General features: G+C 35.0%; 1 protein-coding gene and 1 long non-coding RNA gene across 4 annotated transcripts in view; one reads left to right on the forward strand and one right to left on the reverse strand.

The window, feature by feature from the left end:
* The first annotated feature begins 2,330 nt into the window (after positions 1-2,330).
* Positions 2,331-4,574, forward strand: LOC131803879 (uncharacterized). Its single transcript, XR_009342809.1, has 2 exons — positions 2,331-4,115; positions 4,178-4,574. It is a non-coding gene; the product is annotated as an uncharacterized LOC131803879 (long non-coding RNA).
* A 1,533-nt stretch (positions 4,575-6,107) lies between these two features.
* Positions 6,108-26,704, reverse strand: part of LOC101899941 (rap guanine nucleotide exchange factor 4) — a 310,188-nt gene continuing 289,591 nt past the window's right edge. For all 3 annotated transcript variants that reach the window (XM_005190427.4, XM_059125688.1, XM_005190426.4), the window contains 3 exons: positions 11,971-12,104; positions 8,333-8,682; positions 6,108-8,258 (listed from right to left, as the gene is read on the reverse strand). In XM_005190427.4, coding sequence (XP_005190484.1) covers positions 8,131-8,258; positions 8,333-8,682; positions 11,971-12,104 — 612 coding nt within the window. In that variant the 3' untranslated portion in view covers positions 6,108-8,130. The remainder of the gene's footprint in view (positions 8,259-8,332; positions 8,683-11,970; positions 12,105-26,704) is intronic.

The raw sequence follows: 26,704 nt of genomic DNA on the forward strand, positions 1-26,704 counted from the left end.
TTCCGTTGGACTACTGTGTATTTTGGAAAACAGGGTTGGCACTAAAAAATACCAAAGTATCGATCACTTCAAACAAGCGGCCGATCGTCTTGGTCGACTTTTATATGGCTTCTTCGGATTAGAAAGAGCCTTACCGGTCGAAAATTTTTCGTATAAACGCTTAATGGTGTTCTTAGAAGGCGCACTTCTCACATTTTTTTCACAATTGACTTCTTCTGTTGAATGTAAATTTCAACTATTTCAGAGCGCTCGCGTTGTGTGTATTGGTTCATGGTAAAAATCTGCTTGGACTGACGCTTCAAACGCGGTATGTCATTAAGCGATGAGACATTTCTGTCAAAAGTTATGGCGTTGCCAGATGGGTCCGTCGAATATGGGCAACCCTTCGAACTCGATCTGACAGATCTGTGCAAAATATCTTAATTCAAAGGAACAAAGGACCAAAATCGAACTAAGTCAACCTGAAACTCCTTAGTTCCTCTGCGAAGAAGCCAGCCGATGACTTAATAATCCTGAGAATACATAAAGCGTTTATTTGACTGGCTTAAGTCATCGGCTGGCTTTTTAGTAGAGGAACAAAGCAAAGAGGTCTTTGCCAAAATATTGGTTTCAAAATTCTATTCCATATACCTTCCCAAATCATTGCATACTGCCTTAGCGGTTTAAATTGCTTAACATTGGTAACTATGTTGTTACGATATCATAACAACAGAGGTATTTTTCACAGGGTTGCCATATTTTGACTCTGTCTTGTCCCATCTTTATACTTCTATGTCTTTGCTTTGTTCCTCTACGAAGAAGCCAGCCGGTGATTTAAGCCAGTCAGAAAAGCCTTTTATGTACTCTCACCTTTGGCCTTTGAACTTGAAATTGACAAATTAGGAAAAATGTGCATGAGCAGAGCACTGTCTTGTCATTTATGTTTCACATATAGATGGCGTGTTGAACAATCTATTTGGGTAGAATACTGTTCTTGCCATTCATTTATATCCCCTGGCTATCAATCAAGAAGTTCTACACCTAAAAATATAACCGCAACCCGTTTCAAGCTCTATCTGATCCGATTAAAATTGTGATCCACTGTTTAAAAATTTTTTTTTTAATTTTTTTGTGGTAGAGACATTATTTTTGAGATTGCAATTGAATGCATTTGCAATGTTTTTTTGGTGTTTAGGAGCTTAAGTTTTATGGTTACAAAATATTGTTGATAAAAATATATATATTTGTTTTTTTTTTTTGTTTTGTTGTATTTTAAACATAAATGAATAAGGTACATATACATACATACATACATAAATATATAAAAAATTCGTTTTCTTTTTAAATAGTAAGAAACCATTTTTGTTTTATTGAACAGAATATCTTCATTATTGGTTATAGGTATAGTATTGGATTGTAGAATACATTTTTGGGATTAAAAAATTTTGATTATTTGTTTTGCAGAAAAAGTTTTTGAGAGACCCGTTTTTTTGTGGTTAAGGAATCTTATTTTAGTATATTTTAAAGTGTTTTCTCTGTAAAGGGTTTTGAGAGGAAGGAAGGCTGTAGTCGAACATTTTAGTGACGCATTTGCCTTCAATTTGAGCTTTATTGTAAGGATTTAATAAAATAGGGCAATATCTTTAACATGACAGTGGCATATAAGTTTTTTTGGAGATCTTTTTGTTTTGAAATTAAATTTTATTATTATCATTATTGTTATTATTTATAATAATATATTATTAGTATTATTATTATTATCATAAAATTGTTCTGTATAGTTTCTTTTTTGGGGTTTTTTACAACTATCACTAAAACACTTATAAACTTTATTTATTGTTTGCTCTATAATAAAATACATTAATTCGTTCAAATATTTATTTTTTGTTAATATCGGAGTATTATTGCACAGTATTTTGCATACGTTTGTATTTTAATTTAATTATATATTTTTTTGTTAACAATTAACAAAGGTCCCTCTCCAGTTTTTATCTGTGAATTTTTGTTTTTTCAAATGTAATTTGATTTTATAAAAAATGTTACTAGTTTTTTTTTTGTATCTTCTATACATCACCTACATTTACACATATAAATTATTGTTATATTCCAAAAAAGTTATATTTTAAACAATTAGAAATATTTAATTTGTGTAATGTTACAGGGTGTTATAGATGGAAAAGGGTAGAAAGATTGGAGGGAAACTATTTCGAAAGAGATAGAATGGAGGTGAACCAATTTTACACAAATTTGTTAAGTATTTCCACACGAAAAAACTATTTTATTATTGTAATAAACATAATTTTTTAACTAATAATAAAAAATAATAAAATCATTAAAACACAAGTAAAAAACATAAAGCAACATAAACATGAAGGAAACATTAGAACCCATTATGACCCACAAATACCAATTTTTAGAGATATTTGTGGGAAAATATCGAATTTCGGGAGGTACCACTATATGGGGCTATACAAAAACGTGGACCTATACATACAATGTTTCGCCAACGGAGCTAAAACCTATTAGGACACACAAATACCAATTTTTAGACAAATGCGTGGAGAAATGTGACAAAAATCCTCAAAATACCCAATATCGGGAGGTACCATTATATGGGGGCTATACCAAAGCGTGGACCCATATATACAATATTTCGCTACACAAACTAAGACCCATTATGACCTACAAATACCAATTTTCAGACAAATCCGTAAAAAAGTATGGCAAAAATCAACAAATTACCGAATATCGGGAGGTACCATTATATGGGGGCTATACCAAATCGTGAACCTATACAAGCAATCTTTCGCCACCGGAACTGGAACCCAATATGACTAACAAATACGAATTTTTAGAGAAATACATGAAAAAATGTGGCAAAAATCGTCAAAATACCAAAAATCGGGAGATACTGTTATATAAGGGCTATATCAAAGCGTTAACCCATATATACAATATTTTGCCACACAAACAAGGACCCATTATGACCTACGAATAACAATTTTCAGAACAATCCGTGAAAAAAATGTGGCAAAAATCATCAAAATACCGAATAATCGGGAAATACCGTTGTGTGGGGGCTATACCAAAACGTGGACCGATATATCTCATTTTCAATACCAACCATCCTAGACGCAATACAAATTGGTTTGCAAAATTTTAACGCTCTACGTCAAATAATGTGGGCTGTATCGTGATTTCAACAGACAGACAGACAGGCGGACAGACAGACGGACATCGTTAAATTGACTTGGAATTTTATGCTGATTATGAATATATATTATACGAATATTTAAGGATGTTACAAAGGGAATGGCAATGTTAATTTACCCTCCTTTCCAAGGTGAAGGGTATAATAAAATGGCCTTTCCAAAGCAAATGTCTTGTATTTAAGGTTTAGGTTTAATTATAAAGGAATATCAGAGTCGCATACCAATTCTGGCGTCGTTTTCCCTTACCATTTGACATTAATATGCTATGCAACGATGACAAGCTGCTTATGTATCCCCACTTTAGGATAAAATTGAAAAAAAAAAAAAAAAAACAAATAAAAAAGCTGTAAGTTCGGCCGGGCCGAACTTTGAATACCCTCCATCATTTGGAACGAATTTGGCAATTCTCAAAAACAATAAAATCCGTTAAAACTTCTGTTAAAATCTTAAAAATACCGAATGTAGCCATTTTATTAGGGCCTATACGACGACATGAACCTGCGTAGGTAACATTTGTCATAAGCCATTACAATATTCAAATGCGAAACTGAAACAAAAAAAAGCGAATATACAGGCATGTCACAGAAGTTTTACGAAATCGATTTATTTCACCTTTTCCAAATCGTTACGATTTGCTTTTGCTTCTTCAGCACTCGTACGTTTTGACTAATCCGGAAAAAAAATCATTTCACATTTTTGAAATAAAAATATGGTAACTCCATGAAAAAAAAAGTCGTAAACAAATTATTGACAATTAAAAAAGGAGTTTAAATTGTTTTTTATAATATAAACACCAAAAGTAAAAATGCAAGGGGCTTCAATACTTGCTGTAATGGATGAAGAAATAAATCAGCGGTCTACTGAAAAAATTCGTCGCCGGACATTGAGGAACGCATCAGATCCTTTATCTCACTCAAATGCATAGTAAGGATCCACCAGCAATGAGTTATTTTCAAATTTATTTTAATAATAATTTATTTCTACAGATTTATAACTTATTATCGGCTAAATAAAGAAGCTTTTGTTTTAGTTTTGGAACAAAATTTCTCCCCACCTCAAACGTTCCAATATATCGGCTATTATCCAGCTTGCAACAACGCTTAGGTTTTTGGCTACGGGTGCATTTCAAGGAGTTATAGGTAGAAATGTGGAGCTAAGCCTTGGGAGAAGTACAGTTTCTACAATTATGTGGAGAGTTATTAATGCAATTGAAGCTGAAATTTGTCCACATTGGATCAAATTAAGAATGTCTTCCGAAGAAAAAAGAAAGTCGAAATTGTACTTTTTTGCTTTTTGGTCTGTCAGTTGTACATTTCTACACCTTCTTCTTCAACACATATGGCAATAATTCAACAATACAAGTCTGCCGTTCATTTCTGCATATTTTTTTGCGTTTTCATCATGGATTAGAAAAATAATAGATTTTTTGTAAAATAAATACCAAAAGCATGTTCATTCTAAGAGAATTTTCTGTTAAATGTATGTGTCTTCTGTTTATTTTTAACGTTAAAATCACTAAACATTTCAATTTCACCCTGCTTTTTGAAAGTGATATCAAAACGCAAAATTTTTGCGTTTTCCGTTTTTTAGAGAAGCTAAAACCGTTTTATGTGTTTGTTTTCTCTTTCGAGACGAGCTTAATGATCTGAAATTTGCAGTGAAAAGGAAAGCCAGATAGACACTATCACACACTCACCACTATGCGACGCGTTTCGCCGTTGGTTAAGCGGCTCATCAGGCATATTTGGTGTGGATGATGGCTTACAAGGGCCGTTCTCTGGAAAGTAGTATATATTTCGAACTTATTGCAAATTAGCATATGCGAATTATACACTAGAAACTCTCCAGGTTCGACTCAAGTTCTATTGGCAGATCTTTTTCACAGCAAAGTTTTGTTTTTGTAGTGATGGATTTTTTGTCCACAACAACTACATTGCTTCCAATGCATACACTTGTTTTAGTGCTGCTTTAGGAAGATGGGTTAATGGCTCTGAACGTAGAGACGGCAACTTCTAGTTGGCTGCACACCGAGGTCCGCGGTTCAAATCCCACAGCCAGGCTCGGCTGAATTTTTGAGTTTTGCCTTGTTAAGGCGAAGATCATATGTTTTATGATTTATGTGTTTGTTTTCGTTTTCACTCTTGAACGATTTTACATTCTGTGACATGCCTGATAATGTCGATAAAATCAACAAAATACCGAATATCGGGAGGTACCGTTATATGGGGGCTCTACGAAGATGTGGACATGCACAGACAATTTTCTGTCTTAGGCTGTAGTATCCATTACGAACTTTAAATACCAATTTTGAAACAATTCCGGTGAAGAAATTCGCTAAAATCATCAAAATACCGAATATCGGGAGGTACCGTTATATGGGGGCTATACGAAGACGTGTACCTGCACAGAAAATTTTCTGTCAAATTTAAATAAATTCCGGTGAATAATGTCGCTAAACTCATCAAAATACCGAACATCGGGAGGTACCGTTATATGGGGGCTATACCAAAACGTGGATCTACATGGTCCATTTTCAATACCAAAAGTCCTGCAGACATAACATATCAATTCGTTCGGAAGCTAGAGTGATTTCCACAGACGGATAAATGTACGGACATCACTTAATCGACAAAGAATTCTATGCAGATCAAGAATATATATACTTTGCGGGGTCCAAAATGTATATTTCGAGGTGTTACAATCGAAATGACAAACTTAATATACCCTCCATACTATGGTGGAGGGTATAAAAAAAACTAAAAAAAGAAAAAAGCAAACAAACTCAAATTATAATTTATATAATATATTTATTTGATATTTTTTGTTCTATTTATTAAAAAATAATAACAATAAAAAATTATTAAGGCTATATAGTTTTTTTTTTACATAAAATTAAAATTAAATATTTTTGATTAAAAAAAAAAAAAACTAAAAAAAAATTACAAATTGTGTGAGCGAGTAATAGGGATAATAACAATGTATGTGCAATAAAAGTCCATTTTATAAATATATTTATAAAAAAATGCATAAACAATTGTGTTTCTATACAAATAAATATAACGAGAATTTATTTTCTAAATTTATTTTTTCTATGTTTTTATTTATTAGAAATTGTAAAGAGCTTAGAAAAATATATAATTTTTAATTTTTCTTCATTTCTATTTTTAAACACATTTTTTTGTCTTTAATTTGTTTTTGGGGATTGAGTTTAGATTCGTATGTACAGTTCCTTTTTCAAGGGAAGATTAAAAGGGCACATGAGTGGGAAAGATAAATAGTTGTTAGATTAATAAAAGAATAAATAGAGAAATGTAGGGGACAATAGTAAAGAGGTATTAAGTCTTATCTCAGATACGAATAGTTTCAGAGCGAGAGCATATTGCAATGAATATTTAAAGAAAGAGAACAGAGAGAGAGAGAGAGAGAGAGAGAGAGAGTCGAGAGAAATTGAGATTGGTGCACAGGGATGAAAATTGCAGCAGAAACAGGGAAATTCCAAAATATCAGTAATTTATAGGGACTTCATAGTTAGACAAATGACAAAAAATCGGACTTGGGACTTTTCTTAGGTCTAGAAAGAAGAAATAAGTTGAAAAGGAAGAAAATGTCTTTTAAAGACCTCTGGAAGGTCTACATACAGGGTGAGATGAAAAAACTGCAACCAACTTCAGACTGCTGTCATTCTTAAGCTACTCGTCCGACAGCGGTTAAAATTATTTCAGTGACAGCTCATTGTATTGTTTACAAACCTACAAAAGCATTTTGGTGAGAATTTTCCAGAAAAAAAAGTTATTCGTGATGGAAAACCACAAGTGGTTATCGTATCGGGCATTCCAGCATTTAAATGTGAATGAATCTTTCGTGTCTCGTACCGTGATACTGGTAGCATATCGTTAGAGCACTCCAGCATTTAAATGAGAATAAATCTTTTTTTGTCTAGTACCATCGCTCGTTACCGTGATACTGGTAGCGTAGCCCGACGTCAAGGAAGTGGACGAAAGAAAACAGCAACATCAGCAGAAAAGGTTTGAAAAGTAAAGAAGCGACTTGATTGAAACCCACGTCGCAGTGGGTCGTGTGCTGCACATTCGGCAATTGTTGAAAAACGAGCTCGTGGTAAAGATATTGAAATTCCAAAAAGTGCAAGAACTTACACCGCAACTGAAAGAAAATAGACTCAAAAGAGCTAAAGAGTTGCTTCGCTTGGCCAAAAGTGGTGAACTGCCGAATTTGGTTTTATCCGTTGAGAAAACATTCGTTGTCTAGCAGTTTGTAAACAACTGAAAAACAAACATGTCAAAGAGGTCTGCTGAAAATATGCAACTCAAGCGCCGGCCATGTTGATGGTGTGCGCCGCCATAACAGTCGATGTTCGCTCTCTACTCGTATTCATCGACTGTGGCATCAGAATAGACCTGCTTCAGCTTCTTCTAAGGACAGAAGACCTTTCTCATTTAGATTTAAGAGATAGATAAACTTTTTTCATCTGTTTCTGGGTCGTTCAATAATTTTTCATCCCTATCTGAAATGTGTAAAGTAAAGAGAGATATTTAGATTGCCAGAGAGAGAGAGAGAGGGAGAGGGTTAGAGATACTATTAATATAAATTATTTTATTATTATCACATATATAATATTTTAAAATCCTTTTTTTCTTTTTGCTTAACATTTTTTTTACAAACATTATTTTTTGTTTTGTTTAAATCTAGAATTTTCTAAATTTCTAAATACAAATTTTCTCAATTTATCAATAAAAAACATGACTTTTTAACACATATTTTTATATATAACAAAATATTTTAATTTTTTGTGTTTTTCTAACGTGGGGGTTTTTGAAAAGTGGGAGGAAAGATAAACTACACTGCTATGGTAATGCGGTTACCTCCTACCCACCTAACTTTTAATTTGGATTTTTTTTTATAAGTTCTCTTATTCGAATATTTATATCTTACGAGTTGGTTCGATTTTCTGTGACATTGCTGTGAGGACTCGTTGATTGTCTATCACCCGCAGGCAGCTAATAAATGAGCGTACTTCGCCCTCACTCTTGGGTGAGGGTGGATCAAGACCTGGTTTTGGAAAAAAATTAAAATTTATTAAATAACCTTTTTTTTGAAGGGAAGAGAGACCCTTCGGTACTCACCCAAACTCCTGGAACGACAAAATCTCAGTGTTCTCATCGTTTGGGCCATCATGTGCATTTTCTCGAAATTCACCAGACCATCGATGCTGGTCTTGTTGCCCTCGTGCGCGAATGTCATGTCCTTGAGCAAGAGGGGCATAAAGGGTATGAGGGGCGGTTGCAATTTACCCACAAATACCCTGTAGGCCCGATGATTACGACTAGGATCAATTAAAGCCTCAAATTCTTGATAAAGTTTGCGAAATTTCGAAGGGATTTTCTCCCAGGTCTGTTGCAGCCGTGACACGGCCATGTTCGAGAGACCCATAACAATGGCAAAGAATGCATTTAAGTTTTGGTATTCTTTGCAACTGAAATGGTAGTTATGTAAAGAAGTATATAATTTAATTATAGTTTTTTTTTTTGTTTTTAATAACAACTATACAACAACAGATATGTGGAAGAAATCGCAGAGAGAGAGAGAGAGAGGGACGGGGATATGGTTGTTGAGTTTTTTTACGGCGTAGAATAATGAGAGCACAGTGGGGTAGTGGGGGGGGGGGCTTTATTTTTAGGAAATGAAAAAAATGTTCTACTACTGGATTTTTATCAGTCTTTTGGTTTATCATCCTTTTTTTAAGGAAAGTCCAATGGGGGTGATTTTCAGGAGAATTTTCCTTTATTTTTTGCTTTATAATTTTTTCTTGTCTAAGGACTTTTATCCTTATAAGACATTCCCCATATAAGCTATTTATAAAAAGTATAATCTTTTCGGTTTAGAGGGTTCCCTATACTAGAAGTATAGGAGACAGATTTTAACTTAAAGAACAGTTTTGTACCTGTTGAGGAGCTTCCACATTATTTAAGGTCCGTGGAGACGACTTAATGACTCGGAGAATCTCCATGGATCGGACACTTTTCATGGGTCTTTTATAAAGAGAACCCCGTCAAGAGTCCATTATAAAAATATGTCATTCTAGGGTTCTCTATATAAAAAGGTATGGGAAGGTCATATTTTTATAATTGTCTCTTAGAAGAATTTCTCATTATAAAAGACCCATGAAAAGTCTCCCATCCATAGAGGGACTGCAGAGAAGCATCTCTGCATTGAATATGTGTTGACATGCTGCGGACCTTCCTTTAATAGAAAAATCTATCCATCTATAGAAGACCTATTAAAAGAGGTCTTGCCATAGGTCTTCCATCTCTGTGGCACCCATAGGAGTTCTGTGGAAGGCATGTGGAAGGTCTTCCCTTTAATCGAGTCCTGTAGAAAGTCTTTCTTCTGCAAAAGACATGTGGAATGTTTTTTATCTGTTGGAGAACTGCTGCTGATGTTTGGTTTATGAAAGGCCTGTGGAACGTGTTTTACAGGTGTTTCTTCTTTAGGAGATTTGTGGAAATTCGTCAACCTATCGAAGAACTGTGGATAGTCTTTTATTTTTTATTAGCGGCCTGTGGAAAACATATATCTTTGGAAGGTTTTTTTTTTTGCTTCAAAGAAGATATTTGTAATGTCTTCTATCTAGTGAAGATCTCAAAAGGGTTCTACGTCCTTAGAAGACCGGGGTAAGGCTTTTCGTTCAAAAAGGTCTGTGGATGGTTTTCTATTTATAAAAGACTTGTAGATGGTATCTTATTTTTAGAAGACCGGTGGATGGTGTTCTGTTCTGAAATTATCTGTGGATGGTGTTCTGTTCTGAAATTATCTGTGGAAGGTCTTCTGTTTATAGAATACTTGTGAAAGGTGTTATATTTGGGAAATATCTGTGGAAGGTATTATATTTTTTGAAGACTATATGGATTATATTCGGTATGTGGATTACATGATGAAAGTCTTCTATCCAAGACATATTTTCGAGAAGTCTTAAAATTGTAGAAGGTCGTTTGAAGGTATTCTATTTAAAATGATCTGTTGATTTTATTGTGGAATACATGTGGAAGACCTTCTGTTGAATGTGGAAGGTCTTCAATCTTTGCAATAGGTCTTGGAACTGTAAAAGGAGCTCCTGTGGATTTATATTCTGCCTACAGATTACATTTGCAAGGCCTTCTACCTTCTATCCTTTCGAAGAATACCTGTGGATTGAATGTAGAATGTATTCTGTATTTCTTTTTGAAGTCTCGAAATTAGTGAAAAGTATTCTAGTTATCAAAGACCTGTGAATTGTATTCTGTCTGTGGATTACATGTGGAAAGTCTTCTCTCTATCAAGTATCTTTCGAAGGTCTTCTCTCTTCAGAAGACCTGTGTACTGTTTTCTGTTTGAGGATTACATGTGGAAGGTCTTCTATATATTAATTGTATTTGAATTGTTCTAAAACTGTAAAAGACATGTGGAAGGTATCATATTTATAAAAGACGTGTGGCTTGTATTCTGTCTGCGGATTACATGTGAAAGGTCTTCTATCCATACAATATTTTTGGGAGGGTATTCTTTTTATAAAATGCCCGTGGAATGTATTCTGTTTGTGGATTTTATGTGGAAGGTCTTCTATTTATTAAGTATTTTTGGGAGATTCCGCAACTGAACACCTGTAGAAAGTATTTGATTCATAAAATACCTGTGGTCGCATATGGAAGGTCTTACATAATTTTTAATATTATGTCTGTGGATTTCATGTCGAAGGTTATCTAAGTGTGAAAGGTCTTATATCCAAGAAACATTTTTGAGTCTATAAACTATAGAAAACCTGGAAGAAGTCTTCTGTCTCTAAAAAAAACTTGTAAAAGGTCTTATATCTATTTAGGACCTCTGGAAGGTCTTCTATCACAGTAAAAAAACTGTGGAGGGTCTTCGACACATAAAAGATTTGTATATAATTTTCTATGTGTGGAGTACAAGTGGAAGTTCTTTGTCTATAATATATCTGTGGATAGTATTGAATTTGTGGAAGTCCTGTGGCAGGTCTTCTATTTATCGAAAATTTTTTGAAAGGGTATTTTTTTAAAAGAGTCCTGTGGATGGTATTTCTTTTGTGAAAGACCGGATTTTGTACATATGGAAGTCCTGTGCTTGTAGAAGCCCTATGGAAGATCTTCTATATATGAAAGACCTGTAGAAGTTCTGCTACGTATAGATGACCTGGAGAAGCTCTTCTCTGTGTAAAAGGACTGAGCCTATTTTACATAAAAAGGTCTGTGGAAGGTATTCCATAGAAGGTCAATATAAGTCAAAGGTATTCTAGCTAATTAATGGCCTGTTGAATATGTTCTATCTCTGAAAGTACAGCGAAAGATCTTCTATGGCTTGAGTCTAATTGATATAATAGGTCTGTGAAAGGTATTCCATAGAAGATCAATATAAGTCCAAGGTATACCATCTATTGAATAACCTGTGTAAGGTGTCGTTTCTCTGAAAGATATTCTATTTTTAGAAGGTACCTGTGGAAAGGCTTGTGATAGGAATTCTTTTGTCGGAAGAAGGCATAGGGTCTAAGATTTGCCGACTATTGATGCTGTTCTTTCAGTGGCAGTTATTCCATCTGTAGAAGGTCATATAGGACGACTTTTAGAATATCTGGAATATCGAATATCTTTGATGATTATGTTTCTTAAAAAAATTCTCCCTTTTCCGGAGATCTCTTTTCTCATCCATTCACTTTTCATCATGCCTTTTCTCTCTCTCTCTCTCTTTTCCCTTTTGGATTTCAACTTACTAGGCGGCCAATTTGATGAATTTTCTCAGTAATCCAACGCGCTTACTCATGCTAGAGGTGGAGACCATTTCGGTGACAATCCAATATTGTAGCTCATTAAAACGCCGTAAGAATACATCCAAGTTTGCGGTGATCTAGAAGGACACAGAAAATAAAAAAAAAAAAACAACAGAGAATATGGATTAGTGGTGTATAATGTAAACATATACTTCAACGCAACTGGGCAACATCGAAAAATAGAATTTTGAATGCAAACAAAAATTTTTGTGGCATTGGAAATTTGCAGAAGCAAAGCCGAGCTATGACAAGTGTTACAATCAAGGCCAATATAAGGTCGAACAAGAAATCTACTTTTGTCAAATTTGATAAAAAAAAGAAAACTTAAGACCCAATTACACATTATGTTAGAGCCATATGTAAAGTGAAGTTTCCATATTTTAAATTTATGGAGCATACTTTAAGGGGCTCAAAGTATCCACTATTGTATGGAGGGTATATTAACTTTGTCATTCCGTTTGTAACTCCTTGAAATACTAAAAAGTAAATATAATCTGGATGAGCGTAAAATTCTAAGTCGATTTAGCAAAGTCCATCAGTCTGTCTGTCCGTCTGTCTGTTGTAACCACGCTATATTTCGAACGAATTGAGATGGAAGGCTAAAATTTTGCAAACGCGTGTATTTTTTTCCCAATAGGCAGGTTGAGTTCGTAAATAGGCCATGTCGGTATACGTCTTCGCATATCCCCCATATAACTGTACCTCCCAATATTCGGTATTTCGATGATTTTAGCGACATTATTTATCGGAATTGTTTCAAATTTCGTATTTGAAGTTTGTAATGGGTACTACAGTTTATAACAAAAAATTTTTTTGCTGGTCTACGTATTTGTATAGCCCCCACATAACGGTACCACCCGATATTCCATATTTAAATGGTTTTAGCGACATTTTTCACCGGAATTGTTTCAAATTTCATATTTAAAGATCTTCATGAGTACTACAGCTTATGACAAAAAATTTCTCATGCGGGTTCACGTCTTTGTATAGCCCCCTTATAACGGTATCTCCCAATATTCGGTATTTCGATTATTTTAGCGACATTATTCATCGGAATTGTTTCAAATTTCATGTGTGGAGATAGGAATCAGCACCCCAGCTTATAATAAAAAATCGCGTATACAAATCACGTCTTCGTATAGCACCAATATAACGATTTCTCCCGATATTCGGAATTTTTTATGATTTTAGCGACATTATTCACCGGAATTGTTTCAAATTTCGTATTTGAAGATTGAAATCAGTACTACAACTTACGACAGAAAATTGTGTATGCAGGTCCACGTCTTAGTATAGCCCCCAAGTAACGATTACTCCCGATATTCGGTATTTCGATGATTTTGGCGACATTATTCATCGGAATTGTTTCAAATTTCGTGTGTGCAGGTCTTAATGGGTACTACAACCTACGACAAAAAATTACATATAAAGGTCCACGTCTTTGTATAGCCACCTTTATAACGGTATGTTCCAATATTCGGTATTTTGATGATCTTAGCGACATTATTCACCGGAATTATTTCAAATTTCGTATTTGAAGATCGGAATCGGAAAAAATTCTTATGCTGGTCCACGTCTTCGCACAGCCCCCACATAGCTGGTTTAAAAAAAAAATAATTCCATAAAGAATTTGTTTTTTGAAATTTCCTTCCAAAGTTCCTTCCAAATTGTGGAAGGTGAGCCTCTAAAAGTATGCTTTAAAAGTCATACGGATAATTGTGGAAAAAGTCACTTTACATATGACTGTCACATCAGGTGTAATCGGACCATCAATAGTTTTTACACCATTGTGGTTTGACCTAATTTCAATTCTAAGTCACAATTATGTATTTTGACGGTAGATGTTCTTCCTGGCCGATTTTATACAGGCTTTGCTTTCAACAGTTGTTATTATTTTATTATTTAATTTCATTTTTTTTGTAATTTTCTCTCTCGGCCTTACCTCATTTCCGCCACTCTAAAAACAAAACAACTAAATAAATTCATTTATAATTTTTTTGGCAATTGTTCTAAATAAAAGAACAACAAAACAAACTAATTAAAATGGTTTTTAAAACAATTTGTTTAACAACATTTAAAATTTCAACTCAATTAAACACTAAATGAAACAATCTGTAAAAGCAATGGCAAAACGACATTTATTATTATTTTTTTTTTTCAAAAGGAACAGCTTAATTTTTATCTTCGCTGTCAAAGCAAACAGTTTTTTCAAATGATTTGTAGCTATTTGATGCAAAAATGCCAGGAACTAGCCAACTTAAGCAACACCATTGTTTACTAACATTGAAAAAAAAAAAAAACTTTAGCGTTGATTGTGTGTGTATATATAATTGAAAGCCAAAGATTTTTCTGGTAAATATGGCTACCAAAAATTAAAAAAAAAATATTTATATCCTTTGTTACAAAAAAATTCCACAATCTAATCTTTCGAAAAATAACAAAAATTGCGATTTCCAAAAAAAATAAATTTATGATTTGTGGTTTCAATAAATTACTGGATAATCAACAGCTGATTGACTGTCACAATAGGAGAAAGAGTTTTAAGTGATTGCAAAGAGAAATTTGCTAAATATTATTAAAGAGATGCCAGTCTTTCTCTCTCGTATCTCTATCGTTTGCAGCACTTTTGTGTCAACAACGAAAATTTGCAAATATTTTAAAGACAACAAGTTAAAAATATCAGTCGGTCAGTTATCAGTCAGTCTCTCAACCAAAGTTCGATTATTTAAATTATTCAAATTTTTAACCGTTTATGGAGTAGGTTCCGAAGGATTTGGCCAATATTGTCCATTTCATATCAAACCTAAATAAATATGATATAAACGTTGTAACGTTCCAGGTTTCGACTATATTGGTTGCTTCCTCCACTTGATATGAGAAACGTGATAATTTTTAGAAAATGTTAAACTTATGCGTGAGGTTCCAGATACAGTTGACCGAAGTTTTCCATTTTCATACTTCATCTAATACAGATAAAAAACTGGTATGGGCAAAATTACAAGAAAATCGAAAATTTATATCCAATTTTATACGAAATCATAAAATTTATATTCATCTCAGGTTTCCCGTTGAGAGAAGTTATGACAGATAAAATTATTGAAAATTGTGACCCTTTGTGGGTGATTTACCAGAAGGGGTTCGCAGATATATATCATCTTCATAACAGATCTTTTGCTAGCAAAAATGTTTAAATGTGTGAAATTTGAAGAGAGTACCGGTAGCAATGGCCCGATCTCAACCATCTACCATAACAGATCTTGTGTTTTTATTACAGAATTTGAGATGTATCAAGTCTGATTAGAATCGGATGTTTATTTTGCGTTTTTTAAGCTTCATGAATATTCAAATTTTGATCCCCTGAGGGGGGAGGCGATGTGGGTTATCGGAAAGAGTGGACGGATATATCCCATGATCACAGCAGATCTTATGTTAGTAGAAATAGTGGGAAGTGTGATATACAAAGATGCTTATTTCAGATTTTATGATTGTTTTTGTTATTCAAAACTTTGACCCTTTGTGGAGGAGGTATCAGAAGAAATCGTCCGATCCCTACCATTTTTATAATAGATCTTGTGTTGATGGAAATATTGAGATGGACCAAGTCTGAATGGAATCGGATTTTAATTTCGCATTTGATAAGCTTCATGGATATTAAAAAATTTGACCCTTTGTGGGGGAAGTACCAGAAGGAGTGGGCCGATATATTCTATCTTATCGGCAGATATTGTGTTAGTAGAAAAAAATTAGATGTGTGAAATATGAAGAGAACCGGATGCTTATTTCGGATTTTATGTTTGTTTTGGTTATTCAAAACTTTGACCTTTATGGGCGAGGTACTAGAAGGAATGGTCCGATCTTTACCATTTTTATAAGAGATCATGGATTTATGGAAATATAGAGATGTACCAAATTTGAAAGGAATCGGATGTTAATTTCGTGTTCTATGTTGGGGAGGTATCAGAAGGGGTGGACTGATATATTTCATCTTCAGACTACACCTTGGATTAATAAAAATATTGTGATATATACAATTTGAAGACAATCGAATTCTTACATCACATTTTATAAAAATTATAATTGTTCAAAATTTTGACCCTTTGTGGGGGAGGTACTTGATGAAGTGGACCGATATTCTGCACCTTACCTAGCACTGATACAAATATTAGGATTTGCAAAGTTGGAGCAAAATATCGGAATATAATTTCTCTCTCTCTGTTCAGATTTTTTGTTTTAAAAATTTCGACTTTTTTGTGGGGGAGGTACCAGAAGGAGTGGACCGATATATTCCATTTTCACAGCAGATCTTGTGTTAGTAGATAAAATAGTATGTGTGAAATATGAAGAGAACCGGATGCTTATTTCGGATTTTATAATCGTTCTGGTTATTCAAAACTTTGACCCTTTGTGGGGGAGGTACCAGAAAGGGTGAATCGAAATATTCCATCCTCACACCAGATCTTGGTTACATATAAATATTGTGATGTGTATAATTTGAAGAAAAAAAAATCGGACTCTTACATCACATTTTAGAAAATTGATGATTATTCAAAATTTTTGACCCTTTGTTGGGGAGGTACTTGATGGAGTGGCTCGATATTGTCCATTTTCGCACCTGACCTAGCACTGGTGCAAATATTAGGATGTGCAAAGTTGAAGATAAATCGGAATATCCTTTCTCTTCTCTTGAAGATAAATCGGAATATCCTTTCTCTTACTGTGCAGTAAAATATTTTTTGTGTAAATGTTGAGCTTTTTTGGTAGGGAGGGGGTGTACCAGTAGAAATGGAGTATATTGCCCATCTCCGAATTCGATCTAAGTATGATAATAATATAACGATGTACCAAGTTTGGACTAAATCGGATACTTCCTTCGAGAGTCTTGCACTAGCAAGACAGACGGGCGGATGGATTGGCGCACATCGCTAAATCGACTCCAAATGTCAAGAAACGAAAAGAGACCTAGGGTCCAAAAACCATTATTTTGATGAGACACGTTTTGGCCGTATCAAATGATATGTACCCTCTTGACACATCGTTGACACATTTCTCTTCCTATGATTTCACCATTATTTGAGCGTAAACTTAAATTTAAGAGAAAAGTGTTGGCACTTTTTGTCGGGATACCATATTATTTTGTTGTTGCAAAATGGTCAGGCTTAACCCCATTATTGTTGTTTTTATAAAAGAAAAAAACGTAGAACGATGGTAATGTTTAATATCTAGGTTTTCTTTTTAATTTTTACCTCTTTTCCCAATCCCAACCAGAAACCTCTCACCAAGTGTAAAATACCCTTATCCCTAACACGAAGAAGTGATAATCCACAAGACAGGCAGTGATATTTCCAACTGACCGACCACATGCTGTTGGTATCTGTCACCACCATCACATAGGCTGTGTTAGTCTCAGTGGGCAGTTGGCTTAAACTTTCACATTTCTTAAGAATAGATGTGGTGACATTATAATCTACTTCGCATACACACACACACCCACATCTCTGCCTTAAATATAGTGCATACACAAAAACGAACCAAAAAAAGAAAAAAAGAAAAAAACTCCGGAAGGAAGTTACAAACACTGAATAAGGAAATATTGGGGAATTTCAGGGCGAAGGGAATCAGAACTCTCTTGGTGATTGGTTTTGACTGATGCATTTCGAATAAGTTTACATTGGGAGCAATTCGGGGGCAAACAAAAAGAAGAAGAAGAAGAAAATCACGTACACAAATACTCACATCGATACATTTGAATTCGAAGGAATTCATTCGTTGCATCCAAACGCAACATTGAAGGACATCGACAATTGTGGAAGGTGGAGAAAAGCAAACCAATAAACAAATACACACAAAACACAATGGCCACTAAAGTACACATAAATATTTGTTCAAAAAAGGGGGAGGAGAAATTGTTTTGAATTTTTTTTGACTAACCTCTCTTACTTTGGATTTGGTTGCGAATTTGCAGTAAACTTTTTTTTCGTCCGAATTGCATTGAGCTGGCAACTTGCGAAAGTTGTATTTGCTACTAAATTTGTAATTTTTTCCTCTTCAATAATTTTTTTTTTCGAAACGAATTTATGGCACAAAAAATTTAAAGTATCAAAATTGAATTGCAATCAAATTGAAGTTGAAAATTGATATAATCTACAAATGTTGTAGTTTTGAAGGACACTCGAACAAAGTTTGAGAGGAAAATTGGAAACTTTTATTGAAAAGTGTGAACAATTTTAGCAGAAAGTTAAGAGAGACTAATTCAAGTAATCCTTTCATTGTTTTCGTATGGAAATAAATAGGAGATACGAAAAATAAAAAAAATCTTGTCGGAATAAAATCGACAAAATAATTTTCTGTTTCTGGTTTAGGAGCCTTCCAAAGATTTACAAAACTTTTATAGGATGTTTATAAATAGAAAACCTTTTGGAGATAGAGGTGCAATAAGTTTATGAAGACTTGTTTTTATGTAACATCTTAGAGGACAACTCAATGGGAAAAATGGTCTTCTAGAGATTTTATGTGGGAAACTTACCCAAAAAACGTTTAAGGGAAAAAATCCTTTAAAATATTTGTTAGGGGGAAGGAGCGGAACATTTTGTGGCTAAAAGTGCATTTTTTTAAATGTAGAGGATTGAGATTTGTTCTGGTCTGGCATGAAAAAATGTCCTGAATGTTGAGTTTACCTTCCAGATGGCTTCTACGGCTGAATTGAGTTTTAGAGGACATTTAAACATTTTTAGAATAGAGATCTCATAGGGAAGTAGTCTTTTCAGAGCTCTTCAAGAAACAGAAGACTTCTTCCAATAGATTTTCATATTGGGATCTCCTGGGAAAAAAGTCTATTCGGAGGCCTTCAAGAAACTAAAGATATCTCCTCTGCAGAGGTCTTCTCCAGCAGGAATATGTTTTTGAATTCTCTTTAGAATATAACACCCATGAGAAATCTTCTATGGACATATAGTGTATTTTTCAGAAGTCTTTTTCCCAAAAAAAAAATTACTTTTGAAAAAAAAAAAAAACATTTTCAGAGGTCTTCTCCATACGGAAGATATTTTGGAGTTCTTCTTAAGAACGAAATTTAAAAATGTTTACAAGAAGACTTTAACCAATAGATATTTATTGGAAAGCACCTGGGAAAGAAGTCTTTTCAGAGGTTTTCAAGAAACTGAAGACATCTCAGAAGACTTCTTCCAATAGATTTTCTTATTGGGATCTCCTAGGAGAAAAGTCTATTCGGAGGCCTTCAAGAAACTAAAGACATCTCAGAGGATGTCCTCCTTTTAGAGATCTCTCCAGCTCGAAGATGTGTTGGAATTCTCCTTAGAATATAACACCAATGAGAAATCTTCTGTGGACATATGGTGTAGTTTTCAGAGGTCTTCTCTCGATAAAAAGGTATTTTTGAAAAAAAAAAAAAAAACAAAAAATATTTTCAGAGGTATTCTCCAAATGGAGGATATTTCGGAGTTCTTCTTAAGAAAGAAAACCTTTTAGGGATCAGCGGAAGACAAAAAAAATAATAATAATAGAAAACTGAATGGGCTTCAGAGAGAAAAATTTTAAACGATCTTCTTTGGAGAGAAGACCTTTCTCTGAGATAGGATATATCAGAGTTCTTTCATGAATTGAGCTTTCTCAGAGAGAAATATTTACACGCTGCTAAAGAAGATGATTTCTCGGGGATCTTTTTTGGGCAGAAGGATTTTCAAAGTTATATTGTAGATGGAAGACGAGAAAAAGTTTGAAGGCCTTGCTCAGCCAGTACCTGGCTCGGATAGATGGATATTTCGAGGTCTGGGCTTTTTCAGAGAGAATTTTTTTTCACGCTACTAAAGAAGGTTCCTTCTCGAGGACTTTTTTTTGGGCAAAAGGATTTTCAAAGATAGAGTGTATATGGAAGACGTTGCTAAGGACTCTTAGGGTTTCTCCTACGAGAGAAAAACGTTTGAAACCTTGCTCATACAGTATCTGTCTCGGATAGAAGGATATTACGAGGTCCGCATTTTCTTAGTGAACATTTTTTTACGTTGTTAAAGAAGATGACTTCTCGAGGGCCTTTTTTAGGGCAGAAATATTTTCAAAGTCTTAGTGTCGATGGAAGGCGTTGCTTAGGACTGTTAGGGTTTCTCTTCCGAGAGAAAACCATTCGAAACCTTGCTCATACAGTATCTGTCTCGGATAGAAAAATATTTCAAGGTCTGACCTTTCTTAGTGGGAACTTTTTTACTCCATTAAAGAAGATAATCTCTGGGGGATCTTTTGGGAAGAAGGATTTTCAAAGTTTTAGTGTAGATGGAAGACGTTGCTAAGAACGTTTGAAACAATGGCTCGGGTAGATAGATATTCCTTCGTTTGATAGAAGTTATCCCAGACGATTTTCAAAAGAAAAGCTTCTAAGTCTTTTCTCTTGAAAATCGTCCATAGAAGGTATGCCTTTTATTTATTTTTCTAGCAGAAAATACCTTTAAGAAAACGTTCTGGAAAGAGGAAGGGCTTTCAAATAGATTATTTATCTGAGAGACTTCTCCCTTGTCATCTTCGTATAGACTTTTTAGAAGACCTAGTGGCCTTCTACGGGGCGAAGGTATATCAGAGGCCTTATTCAGTTATACGACTTCTCAGAAGAACTTCCACGGGTCTTTCTAAAAGAAAGGCCTTCCATCAATAGAAGGTCTAATTCAGATAGAGTATTATTAAAATGCCTTCCACAATGAGAATACATTCTTCGGAGAGAAGTTCTTTAAGAGTTTTTTTTCTGAGATTCTCGCAGCCCTTCTTCGGACAGAAGTTTTTTTAGAAGACCTTTTTCATGGAGAAGTTTTTCGGAGGCCTTCTTCGGACACATGACCCGAATGAGAAAAAAGACATATTAGAGGCCTCCAATGATAGCAGGCTTTTCGGGACGCTAATTCAGATAAAATAACTTTTGGAGACCCACTTCATAGAGACGACCTCCTTCCACCTAAAGTAGCCGCTAAGTCCTACCGATAGCAACAGTGTTGCCAACTTTAATTTATACTTTTTATTTATAAATTTTCACCAACAAGTAAAATGGTGTCAGTCGGTTTTTCCGACAGATGTATACCCCCCGCCTTGAGTTATGATTTTTCAAACTGTTGACCCTTTATGGGGTAGGTTCCGTAACAGTTGGCCAATATTGAACAATTCGTATCACACTGATATAAACATTACAACGTGCCAGATCCCTTATATAAGGGATGTGTAATTTTTGGAAAATCTGGAAATATGCGGTAACAGATATAGCGGACCGAAGTACACCATTTTCATACTTCAGCTAATACAGACGGACTTGTTTCGCAAGATATGACAGATATAATATTTCGAAATTGTGACCCTTTATGGGTGAGGTACCAGAAGGAGTTGGCTGATATATACCATTTTCACAACAGATATGAAATTTGTAAGAGAGTCGGATGCTTTTTTCTCTTTTTTTTAGCGTTTTGTTTTTGAAAATCTTGAAACCAGAAGAAATGGCCCGATCGCTACCATTTTTATAACAGATCTTGTGTTAATGGAAATATTGTTATGTACCAAGTCTGAATTGAATCGGTTTTTTAATTTCGCGTTTTAGGAGCTTCATGGTTACTTAAAATTTTGACCCTTTGTGTGAGAGGTACCAGAAGGAGTGAACCGATATATTTACACCAGACCTTGGGTTAATAAAAATATTGTTACCTGTGTTATTTGAAAAGAATCGTAAGCTTATTTTGGATTTTATGATCGTTTTGGTTATTCAAAACATTGAGCCAGTTATTCAAAACATGAGCACTAGCAGAAATGGCCCGATCCCTACCATCTTTATAACAGATATTGTGTTGATGGAAATCGGATACTAATTTCGTCTTTCATGAGCTTCATGAATATTCAAAATTTTGACCCTTTGTGGGGTAGATACCAGGAGGAGTGGATCGATGTATCACATCTTCACACCAGACTATGGGTTAATGATGTTATTAAATATGGGTTGATGATGGGTTAAATATTGTGATGTGTGTAATTTGAAGACAATCGGACATGTACATCCCATTTTATAAGAGTTATAATTATTCAAAATTTCGACCCTTTTTGGGGGAGGTACTTGATGGAGTGCACTGATACTGTCCATTTTCGCAAAGGATCTAATGCAAATATTAAGATTTGCAAAGTTGGAGCAAAGTCGGATTATCCTTTCACTTTCTGTGCAGTAAATTATTTTCTTTGAAATTGTTAACATTTTTTGGGGAAGGTACCAGAAGTTGTGGACCGATATTGACCATCTTCAAACTCGATCTAAGTTTGATAATAATATTACGATGTACCGAATTCGCATCAAATCGGATACTCCCTATCGAGAGTTATCGTGGGCAAAAGGCAGCCAGACAGGCCGACAGACGGACGGATGAGCACCCCTAGATCGATTCCAAATGTCCTGAAACGGATTTGGTCTAAAGAGGCCTATGCTCTAAAACCCACCCTTATTTCGATGAGGCACGTTTTGGCCGTATCAAATAATATATACCCTCTCTAGCCACATGGCTGAGGGTATAAAAATATCTACCTCTTAAATCGTTTGGAATACCACTGTAGAACTGATAGAAATCCTATCAAAGGCATTACATAGAAATTATAAGCTTTCTTACCGGACCCATTGTGAATTTTCCAATCATAAACTTCAAGCAACTATAAGTAACAACAATAACAACAACAAAAAGAAACTGCATTGGAAATTGCCAATCATACCCACAAACGAATGTTTAAATTTAGTTTGGCTTTGTTTGGTTTGGGCAAATCTAACGGTAAAAATAACAAACACAAAGGAATCAACGAACAGCTAAAATAACACAAACGCAACGCTACGCACACACACACACACACAAATTGGAAACTCGACACACACAAATGGAATGTTCAAACACACGAATGAACGCACACACACACACAGTCACTCGCAAATAACAGCTAGGATTCACAAATACAAACGATTTTAATTAAGCATTCAAATGGATTTGTTGGCTGGCCATGATGGCTGTTGTTGTTGTTGTCGCTGGGATGTGGGGAGGCGTGGCGTGGGCGTGGGAAATAGTTTCTTGTTTGGCTTGGTTATCAAGATGAGGGCATTTGGGTTATAATAACAGCAATGGTTAGATCGCAGTTATGGTTGGCGCTATTGTTGCGTTGCGATATCAAACATGGCGGGAACACACACACGCACGCACACACACACACAGAAGGCTGACAAAAACAGTTGCTATTTTTCTATTTTTTTTTCGTTTAATTGAACTTACCACACGATATCCTGGCTAGAAATTCACATGGAATATTTTATTTTAGTATGTGTGTTTACTGTACTGTTTTTATTGTTATTATAATATAAAATAAATACGCTCTATAAGACAATACAGTGGAACGTGGTTATAACAAACAGTGGATATTATGAAGATAGTTTCAAAATGGATATGATCCTCAAAAAAAAAAAAAAATAAATAAATAAATAAATAAATAAATAAAAATAAGAAAATAAAATAAAAATAAATAAAAAAATATATAAATAAATAATTATTAGTTTTTATCAAAATGTCATGTGTCATAAAATATTAAAAAAAAAAAAAAAACAGCTCGTTATAACCACGTTGTACTGTCAATAACAAATAATTGCTGTATGCCGTTGTTGTTTTTAATAGTTTTCCTCCATTCTCATTGGCATGTCCGCATCCGTTGTCCATAAACGGACACGTTTATTTTCATGTTTTAAACTATTAAATTAATTATTTTTATGACAAAAAAAAAAAAAACGCAAAAACGATAGAGTTTTGTTTTCCATTTCAAAAGAGTAGTTTATTTTTATCGGTGGTTTGAAAAAATTGAGCGAGTTCTATGAATTCTGTATAAAATATGAAGGATAACTATAATGTGAGGGTATGGGGATGATTCAATTTAATATTCTTTGGGAGTAGTGTTCAATTGACATCCGGGGTGAGATTAAAAAAACTGCAACAAAATCAAACGCCATAATTTTTCCATTGTTTTTTTTTTTTCAAATTTTATTGAATTAAAGCAAATTAATTTAAGATTTGTTCGAATTGGTCAACTTTGATACGAATTATGACAATGAAACCGTCACACGCTGCCCGAATGTTGCTCTGCGCTATTTTGGCCCAATCCCGGCGAAGCGCTTGCTTGAGGTGATCGACACTATGTTATTTTTTTTTGTGCCAACCTTGCATTCCAAAATACCTCAGACATAATAATCCAACGGATTGGTATCCGGAGATTTTGCTGGCCAATGGTGCGCTGGAAATGAAGCGAGGAACCCTATTTTGTAACCATTCTTGGGTGGCGCGTGCTGAGGGCGATGGTGTTGAGTCCATGTTGGAATGTCCAAGGTCTGCGGACGAAATGTTTGCGGGCCCAAAGCTTTAATACACCCTCCAGAATGTTTACGCGATAATGTTCGGCATTTATTCATTCATTACACGGTCGCGGAGCCATCGGCTGTTAGGGCGGCCCACACCATCACCATGGTCGGCGCTTGAGTTCTGATGGCCAACCAAAGGTGTCCGTCTGTCTGTCTGTTGAAATCACGATACAGCCCACATTATTTGACGTAGATAGACACAATTTTGCAGAACAATTTGTATTGTGTCTAGGATGTTTGGTACTGAAAATGAGATATATCCGTCCACGTTTTGGTATAGTCGCCATATAAAGGTACCTCGCGATACTCGGTATTTTGATGGTTCTTGTCACCTTTTTTCACGGATTTGTCTGAAAATTGCTATTTGTGGGTCATAATGGATTCCGGCTGCGGTGGTAAGACATTGTATGCATAGGTCCACGTTTTTGGTATAGCTCCTATATAACGATTTTTTGATAATTTTTGCCACATTTTTTCACGGATTTGTCTGAAAATTGGTATTTGTGGGTCATAATGGGTTCTAATGTTTCCTTTACCCTAAGGTGGAGTGCATTAAAAGTTGGGCCCAGCCGAACTTAATGTTTTTTACTCGTTTAGTGCCAACCTTGCTTTCCAAAATACTCCAGACACAATAGTCCAACGGATTGGTATCCGAAGATTTTGGTGGCCAATGGTGCGTTGGAAATGAAACGAGGAACCTCATTTTGTAATCATTATTGGGTGGCGCGTGCTGAGTCCTGTTGAAATGACCAAGGTCTGCGGCCAAAATGTTTTGTGTGCTCAAGGCTTTAATACACCCTCCAGAATATTGTCGCGATAATATTAGGCATTTATTCTAATGCCACGGTCGATTATTTTGAGCAGGGAGCGACCATCGGTTGTTATGGCGGCCCACACCATCATGAAGGCCGGCGCTTGAGTTTTGGTGGCCAACCGAAGGTGCACGTTTTCAGCTGACCTCTTTGGCAAGTTTCTTTACAAACTGCTGGACAACGAATGTTTTCTCATCGGAGAAAACTAAAATCGGCAGTTCACCACTTTCGGCCAAGCGAAGCAACTCTTTAGCTCTTTTGAGTCTATTTTCTTTCTGTTGCGGTGTAGGGTCTTGCACTTTTTGGAATTTCAATGGCTTTACCTCGAGCTCATTTTTCATTATTTGCTGAATGGAATATTGCGATATGTTCAGCTCACGAGCTATTTTTTGGCCACTGCGGCGCGATTTTCGATCAAGTTGCTTCTTTACTTTTCGAACCATTTCTGCTGATGTTGCTGTTTTCTTCCGTCCGCTTCCTTGAGGTCGGGTTACGCTACCAATTTCACGGTAACGAGCGAAGGTACGAGACACAAAAGATTTATTCACATTTAAATGCTGGAGTGCCCTAACGATAGCCACTTGTGGTTTTCCAGCCAAAATATAAAGAAATGAGCTGTCGGACGAGTGGCTTGGCAGTCTGAAGTTGATTGCAGATTTTTAATCTTACCCTGTATATATTTCAGGTCTTAGGTTACAAAGTTTTAAAAGAATCGCTGGCTTGTTTCGCAAATCATAAGATATATAAATATTGACAACTGTGACCCTTTGTGGGGGAGATACCAGATGGGGTGGGCCGATATCTATGATCTTTACACCAGATTTTGTGTAAATATATACATTGGGATGTGAGAAATTTGAAGAGAATCGTATGCTTATAACGCATTTATAACATTTTGGTTATTTAAAATTTTGACCCTTTGTGGTGGCGGTGCCAGAAGGAGTGAATCGATATTTATTCCATCTTTATGAGAGGTTATGTTTTAGCAGGAATATTGGGATGTGTCAAGTTTGAAAATAATAGGTTGCTCATTTCGCGTTTTATGAGCTTCATATTTATTCAAAATGTTAAACCCTTTGTGGTGGGTTTAAGATCTTCACACCAGATCTTATCTTAGTAGAAATATTTGGATGTGTGAAATTTGAAGGGAATCGGATGCTTATTTCGCGTTTTATGAGCTTCATAGTTATTCAACATTTTGACCCATTGTGGGGGAGGTACCAGAAGGACAGACCACTTCCTCTGGTGACTATATTTTGTCTTCACACCAGATTATGTGTTGATAGGAATATTGTGATGTGGGAAATTTGAAGAGAATCTGATGCTTATTTTATAAATTATAAACGATATAGTTATTCAAAATGTTGACCCTTTGTGGGGGAGGTACCAGAAGTAGTGAACTGATATACACTATATTCACGGCAGATCTTGTGTTAGTAGAAATATTGGGATGTGTGAA

Source organism: Musca domestica, unplaced genomic scaffold (genome assembly GCF_030504385.1).
Source record: "Musca domestica strain aabys unplaced genomic scaffold, Musca_domestica.polishedcontigs.V.1.1 35, whole genome shotgun sequence".
NCBI classification, from domain to species: domain Eukaryota; kingdom Metazoa; phylum Arthropoda; class Insecta; order Diptera; family Muscidae; genus Musca; species Musca domestica.